Source organism: Microcaecilia unicolor, chromosome 10 (genome assembly GCF_901765095.1).
Source record: "Microcaecilia unicolor chromosome 10, aMicUni1.1, whole genome shotgun sequence".
In the NCBI taxonomy this organism is placed as follows: domain Eukaryota; kingdom Metazoa; phylum Chordata; class Amphibia; order Gymnophiona; family Siphonopidae; genus Microcaecilia; species Microcaecilia unicolor.
In genome coordinates, this window is record NC_044040.1 from 135,759,391 (window position 1) to 135,776,817 (window position 17,427).

The window sequence follows — 17,427 nt, forward strand, 5'->3', positions numbered from 1 at the left end:
GGATAGTGAGGTTGCACAACAGACCGTGGTAGGCCAGGTGCCCTTAAATACAACCAAAGATCAGACAAAAGATGGCAAATCATTAGTGTCAAGTACTAAGCATCATGCAAATAGGAACAACAAACATACTCTGAAATGTCTATATGCAAATGCTAGGAGTCCAAGAAATAAGATGGGAGAGTTGGAATATAATGCACTAAATGAACAATTGGATATAATAGGCATATCTGAGACCTGGTGGAAGGAGGATAACCAGTGGGACACTGTCATACCGGGGTACAAAGTATATCGTATTTGACAACTTACCAAACTAATACAAGTTGATTAGATACATGGGCAGGAGTGGAGATCTGACGGGCAGCATGGCACGCCTTGGAGTTCTCCACCTTGCCTACATTTGCTGTCAGCTTTTATATTCTCTGGCTTGCATTCAAATCAATAGGCTCTCATACAGTCCTATAATAAACTTGTTTACACAGATGCGGTTTTCATGCCCAACCGCAAGATGCTCCTCAGGAAGATCTCCCTCCCTTTCGGACAGATGGTCCAGCACTGGGACTTCCCTATTCTCTTGTTGCTACCTGGTACTTTCCATTTTCTTTACTTGAGTTAGGATATTTCACAATTTATCAACTGTCAACTGTAAAACCAAGCCTTCTCTAACTCAGATACAGAAACGAAGGCAGCCATTTTACAGATGACAGATTCCATTTTGATTCCAGATTCCTTGACCATTCTTTTTCCTATTAGGCCCTAGTCTGGGCTTTAGGCTGGGCCTTGCTTTTCCAGCAGGCTTCTGGCTGTACAAGCCACTTGATCGTTAGCTTGGCCTAAGTTTCCAAAAGGCCTGGTCCTTTAAACTTGGGCTCCCACCATTCCAGTAGTGGCCCTTGGCCGTATCATATCTCTACACAAGTGTGATGAACAAAAAAGGCCAAAGGACACAATCAGATGCACATTCTGTGTCTACACTCGCCACCAAGTAGGAAGCACCCATCGCACAGCCCTGCACCATCGCCAATAATAGTTTGCAGACATTGACCACTGACTGGCGCCCCAGCACAAAGCCCGCCTGATCATCTGCTATCAATCGGGGTAGCAGAGGGGCCAGACAATCTGCCAGAACCCGCAATAGCAGCTTTACATAGACATTTATCAGGGAGATTGGTCTGTGACCCTGGCTCAGTAAGTCTTCATCCAGGTTTCAGTATAAGACTAATAAGGGCAGTGTTAGCATAACAATGAAATCCACCATCTTCCACCACTGTGTTATAAAAATTTAAGAATGGGCCCAGAAGCTGGTTTTGTAAAATTTTGTAAAATTCGCCCATAAACCCATCTGAGCTGGGTGTAGAAAAAAGTTTTAAAGTACGAATGGCCCCTTGTAATTCTTTCACAGACAACGGTTGATTGAGAGACTCCACCACTTCCGTTGACAGACAAGGCTTGCCAGAGGCTTGTAAGTAATGCTGAATATCTGCTCCTACCCCATCCAGACCAGCCACCTCTGAAGCATACAGATTAGCAAGTGCTGACCAAAAATCTCCGCTATCTCATCCCACTTAGTAGAGATATACCCTCCCAGATTGCACAATGGCAGAATAAAACGGGACTTTCGGCTCTGTTTCATTACACGGGCCTGTAATTCCTCTGCTCTGTCCCCAAATTTAAAAAATTTGTACTTGCGATATAAGACAGATCTCACAGTCTGCGCGTGCAACCGACTACTAAGGGCCACCCTAGTAGTTGTAAGAGTCTCGTATGAGGAAGGGGATGGGTGTCGAGTGTAGTGTCGTTTGAGCATCCGCAGTTTATGTTTGAGATCCACTATTCCTTGGATAATATGCTAGTTTCTCATGCTGACATAAGCAATTATGTCTCCTCTAAGCACTGCCTTGCTAGTGGATCACAAAAGCACTAGGTCATCCATATGTTGATGATTCAAAGTGCTGAAATCTTGCCATTTAGTCTGCAAAATGCGTGGAGAACTCGGTAGAAGAATATTAGTAATCAGGAAAGCACCAACCTGGTGCCTGCTGAAAATAAGGTGCGGCTTCTAGGTCAACCCAGATTAAAGCATGATCAGAGATCTCCTCTGGTCCTTTATTAGCAGAAATTATCTGAAAAAAACATACATTCTGATGTGAAGATGCTATCAAGATGCAAAAACGTCTGGTAAGCACGAGAAGCATGTGTGAAATCTCTATCGTCAGTAAGTAATAACTGCCATGGGTCTATTAAGCTAAGTGCTGAACAAAAAGTCTCTAAGACTGAGAAGCATGCAGGAGGACTCTGAGTCCTAGGGGGACTGGATCGATCTAGTCTCAGGTCACAGACCAAGCCTACTCTGACCCGTATATTGGGTTGTTTTAATCTTTAAGGCAGTGGTGGTAATTTGGCATAATGCTATGTAATCCTGGAAGCTCCTTTTATTGCATTCAATTTCTAGTATGGTCTGGTTCTTTTTAACATTCTTTTAAGCGATATTGCAGAAGGGTTGTCTGATAAGGTATGCAACTTGGGTGGATACCAAAATCTGCAACAAGGTAGACTCCCCTGATGAACGGTCTAGAACTTGGCAGCTAAGATTTAATGCTAAAAAAAAATGAAGGGTCATGAATTTGGGCTACAAAAAAATCTGAGAGCAGTACAGTTTAAGGGAAGAAGTACTTCTGTGCACAAAAGAGGAGCGGGACTTTGGTGTGATTGTATGTGATGATCTTAAGGCAGCCAAACAGGTAGAAAAGGCGATGGCAAAAGAGGTGGCTTGGGTGTATAGGGAGAGGAATGGCCAACAGGAAATAGGAGGTGATAATGCCTCGTTATATAAGTTTCTGGTGAGATCTCATTAAGAGTACTGCAACTTCAAAAAAACAAACAGGATAGGTCAGTCCAGAGAGCAGCTACTAAAATGGTAAGTGGTCTTCGTCATAAAGCTTACAGAGACAAAGATCTCAATACTATGGAATAAAGGCGGGAAGGGGGAGATATGATAGAGACGTTCAAATACCTCCATGGCATAAATGCACAAGAGAAAAGTGTCTTTCAACTAAAAAGAAGTTCTGGAAGGAGGGGGCATAAGATGAAGGTCAAAGGGGATACCCTCATGAGTAACTTCAGGAAATGCTTCTTCACATAAAGGATGGTGAATTTGTGGAACAACCTCCCAGTAGGAGTGGTGGAGATGAAGACTATCTGAATTCCTGTGACATAGGATCTCTAAGGGAGAGGAAGGGATAGTAGATGGTATGGATAGGCATACTGAATGGACCCCATACGGTCTTTATTTGCTTTCATTTTTTATGTATGTTTATTACATCAGCCCCTAGGATACTGATTGATATAAAAGTACACTATGCTATATTAGGTACAACTAAAAGTCTATTATACTTAAGAATTTGACTTGTTTCATTTATATATTCATACACAGATAAACATTACCCTTCTCTTTAATCTTTCGCGCTCTTTCAGAGTCAGAGTATCAGCTTTAGCAATTACGGGAACAACATTTACTTTGTTGTGTATGACCTTCATGAACTGAACATCGAGAGGCTTAAAGCTGAAACAAAATTAAACAAAAAGTTTCAATTTTCATATGCATCATAAAATCTCAAACTAATATATATGCATACATAATGGGTATAATATTATAACATCTCATTATGCAAATTCTGCTGTATTTTAACTTTTAAAATTATTCTAGGAAAGCTATTAAATGTATATTTACGGCTGCACTTTGGTGCACATAATTTCTCTGAAGTAAAATATACACATACTTTTGAGTTTACACAATTGTGTGCTTAAGTGCAAATCCACATCAAACCCACCTTTGAGAAGAACTCCTCAAACATGTATATCCTACATTGGGTGGGCAACTTTTTTTATAGCTCATTTTGCCAATCACATTGAGGTTACTCTCCTAAGCCCACCACATCAGATATTTAAACTGCTCCAATATTCACCTTTATAGATACAAATTTGCCCAGAAATTCTGTTTTGAATATCATACTATAAGAAAAAATATAAAATTCATAGCCAATGGTATAGTTGTGATAAGAAATCCTGTGCTTGCTTTAATCATAACACATAATGAATTTAACATGTACTCCACAACCTATTTATTGATTTTATTTATTTATTTTTCTGCATTTATATCCCACATTTTCCCACCTCTTTGCAGACTCAATGTGGCTTACAAATACCTAATGGCGATCGCCATTTCCGGAACAGAAATACAGAGCAATATTCCAAGAAGAGTATAGAAAATACACAATAAAATTAGAAGAAAAAAGCTACACAATTCGTTTTAGGTATTTGAGAACAAGGGTAGTGAAAATCGTCCAATAGAAACAATATGATAAGTAACCAAAAAAGAATAGTTCAATGTAACTAATTCTGGTACAGTATGGATGTCATATTTTTAAGAAGGATCCTTTTGCTAAGTCTCTTTAAACAGGTTAGTCTTTAATAGTTTCCAGAAGGCTGTCAAGTCGTGTGTTGTTTTTATAGCATTCGGCAGTGCATTCCAAAGTTGCGTGCAAATGTAGGAGAAGCTAGATGCATATATTGATTTATATTTAAGTCCCCTACAATTGGGATAGTGAAGGTTCAGGAATGTACGTGATGAACTTTTTGTATTCCTTGCTGGTAGATCAATAAGGTCAAGCATATATATATTATTCCTCCTTGAAGTGTGTATCATGTTACATAAACCATCAAGAAGCATTCTTGTGTTGTGCCATATTCCCACTTTGTCCTAATAGTTTGTGTGGTTTGAATTATGTATGTGGCAATGTACACCACTCAGAAAACTGACTAGGCATCATGCTATCTGCTTTACATAAAATTCCTACTCCTATCGTGGCCAAAGGCATCTGCTACAATCCAACCTGGTCTGAATAATTAAATTTTAAAGCACAGGGAGATGCTAACATTTACCAATTTAATCAAATCATCACCAGGTTTCTTATTTTTTTAAATTAAACAATCCCCATTAAACTTAGAGTCTCAGGTCCAATGTAGTATCATCAATGATTTTATAATTTCCAGTCTCCATCTGCTGGCCAAAATGACTATAATATACTGTTCAGAGACTTACTAAGGGAGATGCTAGAAAGCTGTGGCTCAATCTTAATCTCAAAAGACTCCTTAGACATACATACCCATGCCCAAAGGGAGAAATGAAATAGAAGCAGCAATGCACTCTGTTATCAACGATGTGACGCCTGTTCAGTCCACTCTCATCATGCAGATATCGTTCAAACTGGTCATCAATATAAGAAATGATGGCATTAAAACTACAAAAAATGATGAAAAATCAATTACTTTCACTTTATAATTATTTAAACCAATTACAAAATACACAAGGAGATGAATTATGTTTCAATTTTTTTTATTCAAGGTAAATTGACAACTTGTAATATAAAGCCTCACGAAAACTGAAAAGGGAATAATACATCACCAGCATAATAAAAGTCTTCAATTTAACACTTTCAAGTATCATTTTCCTCCATTCATCCCCCAACCCCCCTCCCCTATCATAAACCCATCTTCACTTGCCAGGAGGCTAAACTCTTATCCCTCCCAGCAATATATATCTCTAAACCAATTATAAATGCAACAAATTCAAAACAAAGCTTTAGTTTTAGAAGATAAAGATTGAATAGAAGCTTTCTAAACAGACAGAAACAATTTCCTGTGCTTAAAAGTAAGATTTGCCTCTCTTAATTCCAATTGCATTAAATTATGAAATTGGCCCCTGCCATTGCAAAAACTGGAGGAATGGCCTAGTGGTTAGAGCACCGGTCTTGCAATCCAGAGGTAGCCGGTTCAAATCCCATTGCTGTTCCTTGTGATCTTGGGCAAGTCACTTAACCCTCCATTGACTCAGGTACAAACTTAGATTGTGAGCCCTCATGGGACAGTGTACTTGGAATGTAGCTCACCTTGAGCTACTACTGAAAAAGGTGCGAGCAAAATCTAAATAAATAAATAAATAACCATTTTTGCAAAATGCTTTTTTTCAAAACAATACATGCTTTCCTCACTAACAGTCATGCACCTTTACCTGAAACAGTCAACAATGCAATTTTAAACAAAACGACTAATTAAGTCGAAGGAGATACATATTGGCCAATTATTTGTGTTAAATAACTAAGCATTCTTTTCCAAAAAATGCTTATGGTGAAATAATTACACAGTGGATGTAAAAAGGTTATATTTGAGCTCAGACATTTTAAACAAGCAGTAAGAATCAAATGACCCATACAGAATGACTATTTCTGTGTAACATAACCTCTAAGATTCTAAACTGGCATTCTTGCAGATTAGCAACATAAACTAATTCTGATATTCCTGTAATACTGGGTGGAAAGTTAATAGCCAAAGGGGCACACAAATCACCTTCCCATCTCAATAACTCAGAATAGTCCCTCCATACCAGACTTCTGAATAAGCCTTGTACACAAATCAGAGAGACAGCCTGTTATTGGATGGGTACGTCAGTCATGCTCTAGATTGTTTAGAGTAATACGACTGAAGACCCTCTGTTGGTAAAGAGTGAACATAATGTGCCAATTGGTAGTGAGTGAAAAAAAAATCAGAGTAGTGAGCAAAGGAGAACGTAAGAATCTAAGAGAAACTTATAATAGTCTTCCCCTCAGTTAGTATGTGTTCCAATCGTGCAAGTCCTCCTGTCTCACATCTAAGAAAAACTTTTGAGTCTATGCCTGGCGGGAAATTGATATTTCCCTGTATTGGTAATCAAGTCTGAACTTTGTGGGTTTTGGTTCTATAATCTGGCTACATCCTTCCAATCAGCCCTCAAAGGATTTAAACGTATACTACATTTTAAGTGTGATGGAATTAGCCTCCTCGAGGCATGCAGTAAAAACCGATTCATCAGTAGGCAATGCTTCTGATCTATTGTAATTAAGTTGGAAACCTGAGAAATCTCCATATTCCTGAAAAGTCTCCAGGAGTGTAGAAAGCGAACGTTGGGGCGCTGTAAGATGCACCAACAAATCAGCAGCAAAGGCTGCAATTTTGAATTCTAGATGACCTCAAGCAGGGCCGTGCCTAGGGTCTCTGGCGCCCCCCTGCAGACTATCAGTTGACACGCGCGCACCCCCTCCCCGGACCTTTACATCTACCTCCCTCCGATGTCTGCGCGTCGTCAGTGAAAGCGCTGCCTGACGTCTCTCCACCAGCCTTCCCTTCGCTCGTTCCCTCTGTGTCCCGCCTTCTTCTGACATCATTTCCTTGAGGGCGGGACACAGAGGGAACGAACGAGCGAGCGAAGGGAAGGCTGGTGGAAAGACGTCAGACAGGCAGCGCTTTCACTGACGCTGCGCAGATGTCGGAGGCAGAGTGAGGTAAATTTAAAGCGCCGGGGAATCGGGGATGGAGCGGAGGAGTAAGGTTTTTTTTAAAAAATACAACGCGACGGCGCGGCACTCTTGAAGGCAGGCGCCCCCCTGCGGCGCTTACCGTGTTGGCACGGCCATGACCTCAAGAGACATCTCTAATCTCAGGATTGGACTGCATATCCTAAATGAGAGGGTCTAAAACGTTTAACAAAGGAGACAAGGGACACCCCTGTCTAGTTCCCCTAAAAATCTGAAAAGAATCTGAAATTAAACCATTAGAACCAATACTAGCCTTGGCTTCAAAATTAATAAGAGAGATAGGATGATAAGACTACAAATTTAGGATCTCTATTTGGTTTAGGGAGAACAATTATTTGTGCAGTTTGTAAACTAAATGGCATAGTTTGATGACTTTTTACCATACCAGTAAATGAGGGTAATGTAATGCCATCTTTCAATAATTTATAAAATTCTACATGAAAACCATCCAAACCTGGGGGCTTTGTATAGCAAACTTTAATAGCTAATTCTACTTCCTCCGATTTAATAAGAGCATTTACGAAAGCTCTACCCGTTTCCGTAATAGTACATAGAACAGCAGCAGATAAGGTAAAATTATGTATCATACCTGATAATTTTCTTTCCATTAATCATAGCTGATCAATCCATAGACTGGTGGGTTGTGTCCATCTACCAGCAGGTGGAGATAGAGAGCAAAGCTTTTGCCTCCCTATATGTGGTCATGTGCTGCCGGAAACTCCTCAGTATGTCGATATCAAAGCTCCATCCGCAGGACTCAGCACTTAGAGAATTACACCCACAAAGGGACACTCTGCCCAGCTCACCACCGCCGAAACGGGGGAGGGGAATTAACCCAGCTCATCCCCACACAAGTGGGGGAGGGGAATCCGTCCAGCTCATCCCCACGGAGCGGGGGAGGGACACCACCCCGCCGATGCGGGGGGATCTGGCTTATCCTGCAACCGCAACCGCGGGAGGAGCTGACTGACCCTAACACCGCCGAAGCGGGAGGGGTACAAAGCTGCCCTACAGCCGCACGAAGCGGGAGGGAGCGCCGGCAGAATTTATGTCTCAATCCAGCCCCGTAAAACGGAGGGGAGAGGAATGCAGCAGCTCACTGTAACACAAACTCGTCTCAACTCTTGAAGAATCCAATTGAAAAAACTTGAACACGAAGTCCTCCTGAACAGGAACTGAAGACTAAACTTGAACCTGAAATGCAACCAGAATATAAACAGTACAGATATCTGGGAGGGGCTATGGATTGATCAGCTATGATTAATGGAAAGAAAATTATCAGGTATGATACATAATTTTACCTTCCATATCATCATGCTGATCAATCCATAGACTGGTGGGATGTACCGAAGCAGTACTCACCCAGGGCGGGACATAGAAATCCCTGACCGCAACACTGAAGCTCCAAACCGGGCCTCCGCCCGAGCAGCCACAGTCAAGCGGTAATGCCTGGAGAAGGTATGGGCCGATGCCCAAGTTGCCGCCTTGCATATCTCTTCCAAGGAGACGGACCCAGCCTCTGCCATCGAGGCCGCCTGAGCTCTAGTGGAGTGAGCCTTCAGCTGGATAGGCGGCACCTTCCCCGTGGCCACATAAGCCGCTGCAATGGCTTCCTTGACCCATCTTGCCACTGTAGGCTTAGCAGCCTGCAGACCCTTACGAGGACCTGCAAACAGGACAAACAGATGATCCGATTTCCGGAAATCATTGGTCACTTCCAAGTATCTGATGATGACTCGTCTCACATCCAGATATTTAAGAGCAGAGTATTCCTCTGGGTAGTCCTCCCTACGAAAGGAAGGGAGACAGAGCTGCTGATTCAAATGGAAGCGAGAAACAATCTTGGGCAGAAAGGAAGGCACTGTGCGAATAGTCACTCCTGCCTCAGTGAAATGCAGAAAAGGCTCTCGACATGAGAGTGCCTGGAGCTCGGAAACTCTTCTGGCTGAAGTGATAGCCACCAAAAAGACTGCTTTCAACGTCAGGTCTTTCAGAGATGCCCTCGACAAGGGTTCAAAAGGCGGCTTCTGCAAGGCTCTTAGCACCAGGTTGAGATTCCACGCAGGCACCACTGAGCGCAGAGGAGGGCGCAGGTGATTAACTCCCTTGAGAAAACGTACCACATCTGGCTGCGAAGCCAGGGAAGCACCCTTCAGGCGGCCCCTGAAGCAAGCCAGAGCCGCTACCTGGACTTTAAGGGAACTGAGCGACAGGCCTTTCTCCAGACCTTCTTGCAGGAACGCCAGCACTGAAGAAATTGGAGCAGTGAAGGGAGAAAGTGAGCTTGCTTCACACCACGTTGCAAAGGTACGCCAAACCCTGGCGTAAGCAGTAGAAGTAGAGCGCTTCCTCGCTCTCAGCATAGTGGCGATGACCTTGTCTGAGAAGCCCTTCTTCCTCAGACGCTGCCGCTCAATAGCCAGGCCGTAAGACCAAAGGGGGAGAGATCCTCCATCACCACGGGACCCTGATGCAACAGGCCCTGCTCCGCTGGCAGCCGCAGAGGGTCGTCCACTGAGAGCCTGATCAAGTCCGCATACCAGGGACGTCTGGGCCAGTCCGGACCCACCAGGATTATCCGGCCCGGATGCTTTGCCACCCGGTCTAGTACCCTGCCCAACATGGGCCAGGGCGGGAACACATAGAGAAGCTCTTGTGTCGGCCACTGATGGAGAAGAGCACCTACTCCCAGAGATCGAGGGTCCCGTCCTCTGCTGAAAAAGCGCGGAACTTGGCAATTGGCCGATGACGCCATCAGATCTAGGCTCGGCTGGCCCCAGCGCTTCGTGATGTCCAAGAACGCCTGAGCCGATAACTGCCACTCTCCGGGATCCAAGGTATGGCGACTGAGAAAGTCCGCCTTGACATTCATGACTCCGGCAATGTGGGCCGCTGACAGCTGTTCCAGGTTCGCTTCCGCCCACTGGCATAGATTCATGGCTTCCTTGGCTAGAGGGGCGCTCTTGGTACCTCCCTGGCGGTTGACATAGGCCACAGCCGTGGCAATGTCCGACAGGACCCGTACTGGCTTCAACGCCAGTACCGGGAGGAACTCCAAAAGCGCCAACCGAATGGCTCTGAGTTCCAGGAGGTTGATAGACCACTTTGCCTCTGCAGGAGACCAGAGCCCCTGCGCTGTCCTTCCCATGCAGTGGGCTCCCTAGCCCGTCAAAGAGGCATCCGTCGTGACGACAATCCACTCCGGGGTCACAAGAGGCATCCCTGCAGACAACTTGTCTGTCTTCAGCCACCAGCTCAGCGCCTTGCGCACTGCTGGGTCCAAGGGAAGGCGCACAGCATAATCCTCCGACACCGGAGTCCAGCGCTGCAGCAGAGAGTGTTGTAGTGGTCTCATATGAGCCCTGGCCCAGGGCACTACTTCCATCGTGGCCGTCATAGAGCCCAACAGCTGCACATAGTCCCAAGCCCGAAGCGGAGAGGCTACTAGGAAGTGTCGGCCCAGGACTGCAAAACGCAGAAAGCGTTGATGAGGAGGCCAGATGGGAATATTCAAGTACGCTTCCTTGATGTCCAAGGATGCCAGGAACTCCCCTGCCGTCACTGCCGCTATAACAGAGCGGAGAGTCTCCATGCGAAAGTGCCGAACTTTCAAGGCCCGATTGACCCCTTTGAGGTCAAGGATAGGCCGTACAGAACCTCCTTTCTTTGGTACCACAAAGTAAATGGAGTAACGTCCCTTGCCAAGCTGATTTTCTGGCACCGGAACGACCGCACCCAGGCGGATCAGATTGTCCAAGGTCTGCTGCACTGCCACAGCTTTCACCGGAGACTTGCAGGGAAAGAGTACAAACCCGTCTCTTAAGGGTCGGCAGAACTCTAGCTTGTAGCCGTCTCTGATGACTTCCAGCACCCAAGCGTCTGAAGTGACTCTGGTCCACTCGCCCAGAAACGAGGACAGGCGTCCTCCAATCTGCACTGGGCCATGGACCAGGACCCCGTCATTGGGTACGAGACCCTGGGGGAGGACCGGAGGGTGCACCTCCGGGACGGCGGTCTCTGCGAAAGGAATGCTGCTTGGGGGAGAAGTTCCTCTTGAAGGAAGAGGGGGCAGAGGAGCCCGACTTGCCCGGGCGGTACCGACGGGCTTCCTGAAACCGTCCTCTGGAGATACCGGGGCGAGCACTGGCCGCCCTGACCTCTGGTAACCTCTTGCCCTTAGACGTGCAGAGATCGGTCACGATTTTGTCCAGCTCGACCCCAAAGAGCAGCTTGCCTTTAAAAGGCAACTTAGCCAGGCGGGACTTAGAGGCGTGGTCCGCAGACCAATGTTTCAGCCAAAGCCAGCACCGCGCAGAGACTGTCTGAGCCATACCTTTAGCCGAGGCTCTCACGACATCATACAGTAAGTCTGCCAAATAAGCCAAGCCCGATTCCAGGGCCGGCCAATCAGCCCTCAAGGAAGGATCCGAGGGGGAAGCCCGCTGCACCATCGTCAGGCACGCCCTGGCCACATAGGAGCCGCAAACTGAGGCCTGCAAACTTAAGGCAGCCGCCTCGAAGAACGACCTTAAAGCCGCTTCCAATCTTCTGTCTTGGGCGTCCTTTAGGGCCGTGCCACCTTCCACCGGCAACGCCGTTTTCTTAGTCACCGCAGTGATTAAAGAATCCACGGTAGGCCACAGATAGGCCTCACGTTCACTTTCAGGCAAAGGATAGAGGCGGGACATAGCCCTAGCCACTTTGAGGCTCGCTTCCGGGACATCCCATTGAGCCGAAATTAAGGTGTGCATGGCATCATGCACGTGGAAGGTTCTAGGCGGGCGCTTTGTCCCCAGCATAATGGCAGAGCCAACAGGGGCTGAGGGAGAGACGTCCTCTGGCGAGGAAATCTTCAAAATGCTCATGGCCTGCAGTAACAGGTTGGGCAAATCCTCTGAGCGAAAGATCCGCGCTGCAGAGGGGTCATCCGCTCCATCCGAGCGGGAATCCGTCTCCTCAAAGGAATCCCCAAAGGACCGTTGGGAGAACTCAGATACGCTGCCCTCATCTACATCAGAGGAAACAGCCTGGGAATCCACCCGAGGGCGTTTACTTCCGGGGGCCTCAACCCCGTTATCGGACAAGGGAGAAGGGGCAGCGTTTTGCATAAGGAAGGCCTGATACAGCAGCAAAATAAACTCGGGGGAGAAACCCCCCAGACTGTGTATTTCAGCAGCCTGGGCCACAGCCCTAGACGCACCCTCAACCGGCGCTCGCAAGAACGGGGGAGCAACATGCTGCGCATCCAAGATGGCGACCGGCGCAACACTCCTCGAAGGAGCTGCGCGGGAAGAACGGCGCTTAACTTTAGCCGCTTTTTTGCCGTCGCCCAAATCAAGGGCGGCCATGGCATGAACGTCTCCCAGCTCAAGGGCGGCCCAAGAAGAAGCCGTTCGAGCAGAGTGGCCGGCCAAGATGGCGGAGGCGAGCAGCGGGGGATGGGAGTTAATGGCGGGAAAAAACGCAACACCGGAGGAAGACCCGGGACACTGACCGGCCTCCAAACTGACACCCAACAAGGGCAAATCAAACTTTAAAACCCCCGCATCCCCGCTAGAAGCGCACACGCGGTCCGGGGAGCGATTCTTCGTGCCCTCGCCCTCCGACGCCATAGGCCACATGGAGATCGATCGGGGAACCCCCTGCCCGCTATAAAAAGGTAAAAATTACCTGCTTCTCGCTCCGAGCTGTAACGACCTGGTGTCCCAGTGAGTAGCTGCAATAAACGTTTAAATAAACGTCGAAATAAACGCCCTTAAGGACGTCCAAAAATTTTTTTTTTTTTTTTTTAACGGAGCCAGCGGGAGGGGGGGAGAAAAGGAGGGACTTGGCGCCACCAGGTTTGCACTTGCTCAAGAAGAGCCCTCAACCCCAGGTACTCAACAAAACCTAAAGATTAGGCTTGGAGACCTAGCCAGAGCTGCTGCTGTGTGTGACCACCACCTGCTGAGATAGAGAACATACTGAGGAGTTTCCGGCAGCACATGACCACATATAGGGAGGCAAAAGCTTTGCTCTCTATCTCCACCTGCTGGTAGATGGACACAACCCACCAGTCTATGGATTGATCAGCATGATGATATGGAAGTAGGCATTGCTTGCTTTCTTTCTTTTTTTTTTTTTTTCTTTTATTGAAAAATATTAATGGTAACAGAGACAAAAATCATCATGTATTATGACAATCATAAATCAACCATTCAGCAATCAAAGTCTCAATACAAGCACAACAGTTCAATATTATTCTCTAATACAACCTCAAAACCTTCCCCCTTCCAAAAAAAAAAGACAACCTTCCCCCCCCCCCCCTCTTATTATTGGATGTTCAAGGATGGATCTGGATTCGCGGTCCACAAAACAAATGGGTCCCAAGTCTTGTGATACTTCAATAGCTGTCCTGTACGCAAAGCTGTCAATTTAGACATTAGATGAATATAATCCAGCTTCTGCAAAATCAACCGAAGCCCTGGAAGGTGGGGACTCCTCCATGCTGCAGCTAAGATCAGCTTGCCAGCCACAAACACATGCGAAACAAGGCAGTGAGTATGCTTCTTCACTCCCGGGGTTTGAAATGGAGAAGACAATATTCCATTTTTTTGTTCATAATTAACTTTCGTTACACTAAAAACAAGCTTTAGGACCCTAGTCCAGAATGTCTGAGCATGGGGGCACGTCTACCATATATGGAACATGTCTTCCTCCATCCCACACTGATGCCAGCATAAAGCTGATCCCTGGCGGAACATCTTAGCTAGTCGTTGAGGACTGTAATACCAAAAGTAAAGTATTTTGTAACCATTTTCCACCAAGGCACTGGAGGTAGATACCTGGAGCAAGGAGCAAAAATAGTAGGCATTGCTTTCTAACTCCAAGTCTGGAGCTTTGGCAAAAAGGTCTGCAAAAAAAATTCTTAAAAGCAGATTAGTATCTCATTATCACCATCGATTTCCTCACTATTAACATTTTTTACGGTGACAAGCTGTTTAGGCCCGGTGTTATCCTTAATGAGTCTCGCCAATAATTTCCCTGTCTTGTTACCACACTTGTATAATTGAAATGTATAGTACATCATGATTTTCTTGGCTCTCTGGTGAAGAAGTTCATTAAGGGCTTTCTGGGCTGACAATAAAGTAGTTTTGTTAGCTACAGAAGTACCTAACAAAACTATGTTCTCAGCTGAGCCTCCAAAATCAAGATAGATTTATCCCTTTCTTCTGATTTATATAGTATGCCATTAATTCTCCCCTCAAGATTGCCTTCGCTGTGTTCCAGAACAAGATAGAGTTGTTGATATGGTCTTTATTGAAAAGCATATAGACTGCCCAGGGGGTCCCTATATAGCTCTGGAGGGAACCTCCAACGATATATATTTTCAAAGGATGGAAAAAGGTTAACGTTCACCCATATAACAGCATGGTCAGGCACTTCCCAAGGCCCAATTTCTGCTTCCATAATTCTAGGCCACAAATCTCAATTGGGCTAAATATAGTCAATTCAAGATTGGGTGACATGTGACCGAGACCGATGAGTATAGTCTTTCTCCAGAATGAAAAACCCTCCAGACATCTAATAGGTCAAGAGTCTTGTATAACATAGAAACTCCCTTTACCAAGTTAATCTTCTCAGTTGGTAGTGCCTTGGATTTATCTATCAATGGGTCAACTACCCTGTTGAAATATATATATTACAAAGGACCAATTTTGTTTGAGCTATAAGAATATGAAGTATAACATATCTATCTTCATGGTCTGTAATAGTTCGAAGCTTGTAAAGCTTTTCTTAGCAGGACCCCCACCCTCACTCTTTTCCCACAGTTGAAGCTCCATAGCATTGTCCAACCCACCATATCTTGCCAGCATTTTTGGTGTCCCAGTGCTGTTAGATAGGTTTCCTGTAAGAATGCCACTGAAGCCTGGTGTCTATTAAGAGCAGACAAAATGTTTTGTTTTTTTATAGGAGACAAAATGTTCCCCCATATTCCAAAAAAAATTTAACTTTATCTTGTCAAATAAAACTTTCCTTCTGTTTGAACTGACCCGGAGAATGAAATGTGTAACACTAGGGGGAATGTCCCCAGCCACCATCTCCCCTGTTCAGAAATAAGTTCATGCTCCAATAGCAAACTTGATATCGAGACGCTTCTATCACCCCACAAAGAATCCCATCTACAGAAATAATACCCAAACCCACATCCCTATCCCAAACTGCCCACTCCTCTTCAATTCCCTAAAATAAGCCTTATCAAAACCCGTACCCACTAGCCCTATGGAGGCCTAGTACATATAATCGCTGTACCTCTATAGTCCCACCTATATGGAAGAATACCACAATACTGTTAACTCTTATGAAATCTTAACCACTGTATTAACAGAACAAAAAGGGGCCCATGGTTAGCAAGATATAGAGTCTTGCACCAATCCTCAGTACCGCCATATAGAATACCAACATATGACAGAAAATAAGAAGCAAACATTTATTTATTTATTAGGATTTATTAACTGCCTTTATGAAGATATTCTACATGAAAATCATCCAAATCTGGGGGCTTTGCATAGCAAACTTTGCTTAATAGCTATTTTTTTTTTACATTTGTACCCCGCGCTTTCCCACTCATGGCAGGCTCAATGCGGCTTACATATTGTATACAGGTACTTATTTGTACCTGGGGCAATACTTCCTCTGGTTTAATAGGAGCATTTAAGAAAGCTCTGCCCTTATCACTACACGCATCTACCTTCACATAACTCTGCACAAAATCATGGAATAAACTACCGAATGCTATAAAAACAACGCATGACTTGACAACCTTCCAGAAGTTATTGAAGGCACACCTGTTCGAAGAGAACTACAATAAAAATCCTCCTTAATGACATGATTCCATTCTACATCTAAACCAACTAATACTGATCCATTCTAATTTGATTATGTTAATCACATTATCACTATTGATCATTATATCTTACCTGTTTTATTTTGTGTTATGTAAGTAATTCTACTGACCTATCTACCTAATTTCTTACACAGTAATATGTTAAATTAGACCATACCTCTTACTCTGTTTATGATTATACCTTTTGCAACATAGTGTAAGCCACATTGAGCCTGCAAATAGGTGGGAAAATGTGGGGTACAAATGCAGCAAATAAAATAAATAAATAAATCCGTAACAGTAGATAGAACAACAGCAGATAAGTAGGCACTGCTTTCTTATCAATGTTAAAAAATTCAATCTTATAACGCTATTGTCAAATAATGCAGTATATGACAGGTAGCACGAGTATTATTGAAAAATATATAGCCCAGGGTCCTCTTGGGCATCAAATCCAGTACTTGTTGCAGAGTAACCCTATTAACGTCATCCAAGTGTACTTAACTGATAACTTTATTAGCTCAAATGGTTGAGCCAAATACAAAGACAAGCAAATCACATGCCATGGCACAAGACATCCATGAGGCAGATAGCCCGCAATTGGCCCATTAGATCACAACTCCATAATCAAGACACTCTACTTGCACCAGGACAGCTGAAATGAAGGGCGTGGCAAAAACAAATGGCCATATAAAAGCAAGGCTATCAGTGCAAAATGCACAATAGTGCCTTCCGCAGTAAGTTCTAATCATGTCACCCCTTTAACATAAGGCCTCATGTCACAGGCCCACTATTCCACAGGGTATTTGAAGGGAAGAATAATACCAACCCTAACACCCATGCTGTTTGTCCTGATCCTTCTTGACTGATTTAGAATCCATTAGGAGCCCAAAGCAAGAACAGTTTCGGCAAGATGTAACTACCAGTTGATCCTCATTAACTAGATGTGGTTCAGGTAAATGGAATGTCCAAGTAAGCGAGATAAGATGCTGATGAGAAGGAGGCACAAAGGAGTTTCACTTTTCAAATTACACTCTACATAAGTATTGCCATACTGGGACAGACTGAAGGTCAATCAAACCTAGCATCATGTTTCCAAAAGTGGCCAATACAGGTTACAAGTACCTGGCAAGATCCCAAAACAGTACAATACAT

General features: G+C 44.6%; 1 protein-coding gene across 3 annotated transcripts in view; it reads right to left on the bottom strand.

Annotated features, from left to right (window-relative positions):
* SEPTIN2 (septin 2) overlaps positions 1-17,427 on the bottom strand; it is a 488,195-nt gene that overhangs the window by 158,208 nt on the left and 312,560 nt on the right. For all 3 annotated transcript variants that reach the window (XM_030215817.1, XM_030215816.1, XM_030215818.1), the window contains exons 6-7: positions 5,163-5,297; positions 3,442-3,559 (exon numbers count right to left, since the gene is read on the bottom strand). In XM_030215817.1, coding sequence (XP_030071677.1) covers positions 3,442-3,559; positions 5,163-5,297 — 253 coding nt within the window. The remainder of the gene's footprint in view (positions 1-3,441; positions 3,560-5,162; positions 5,298-17,427) is intronic.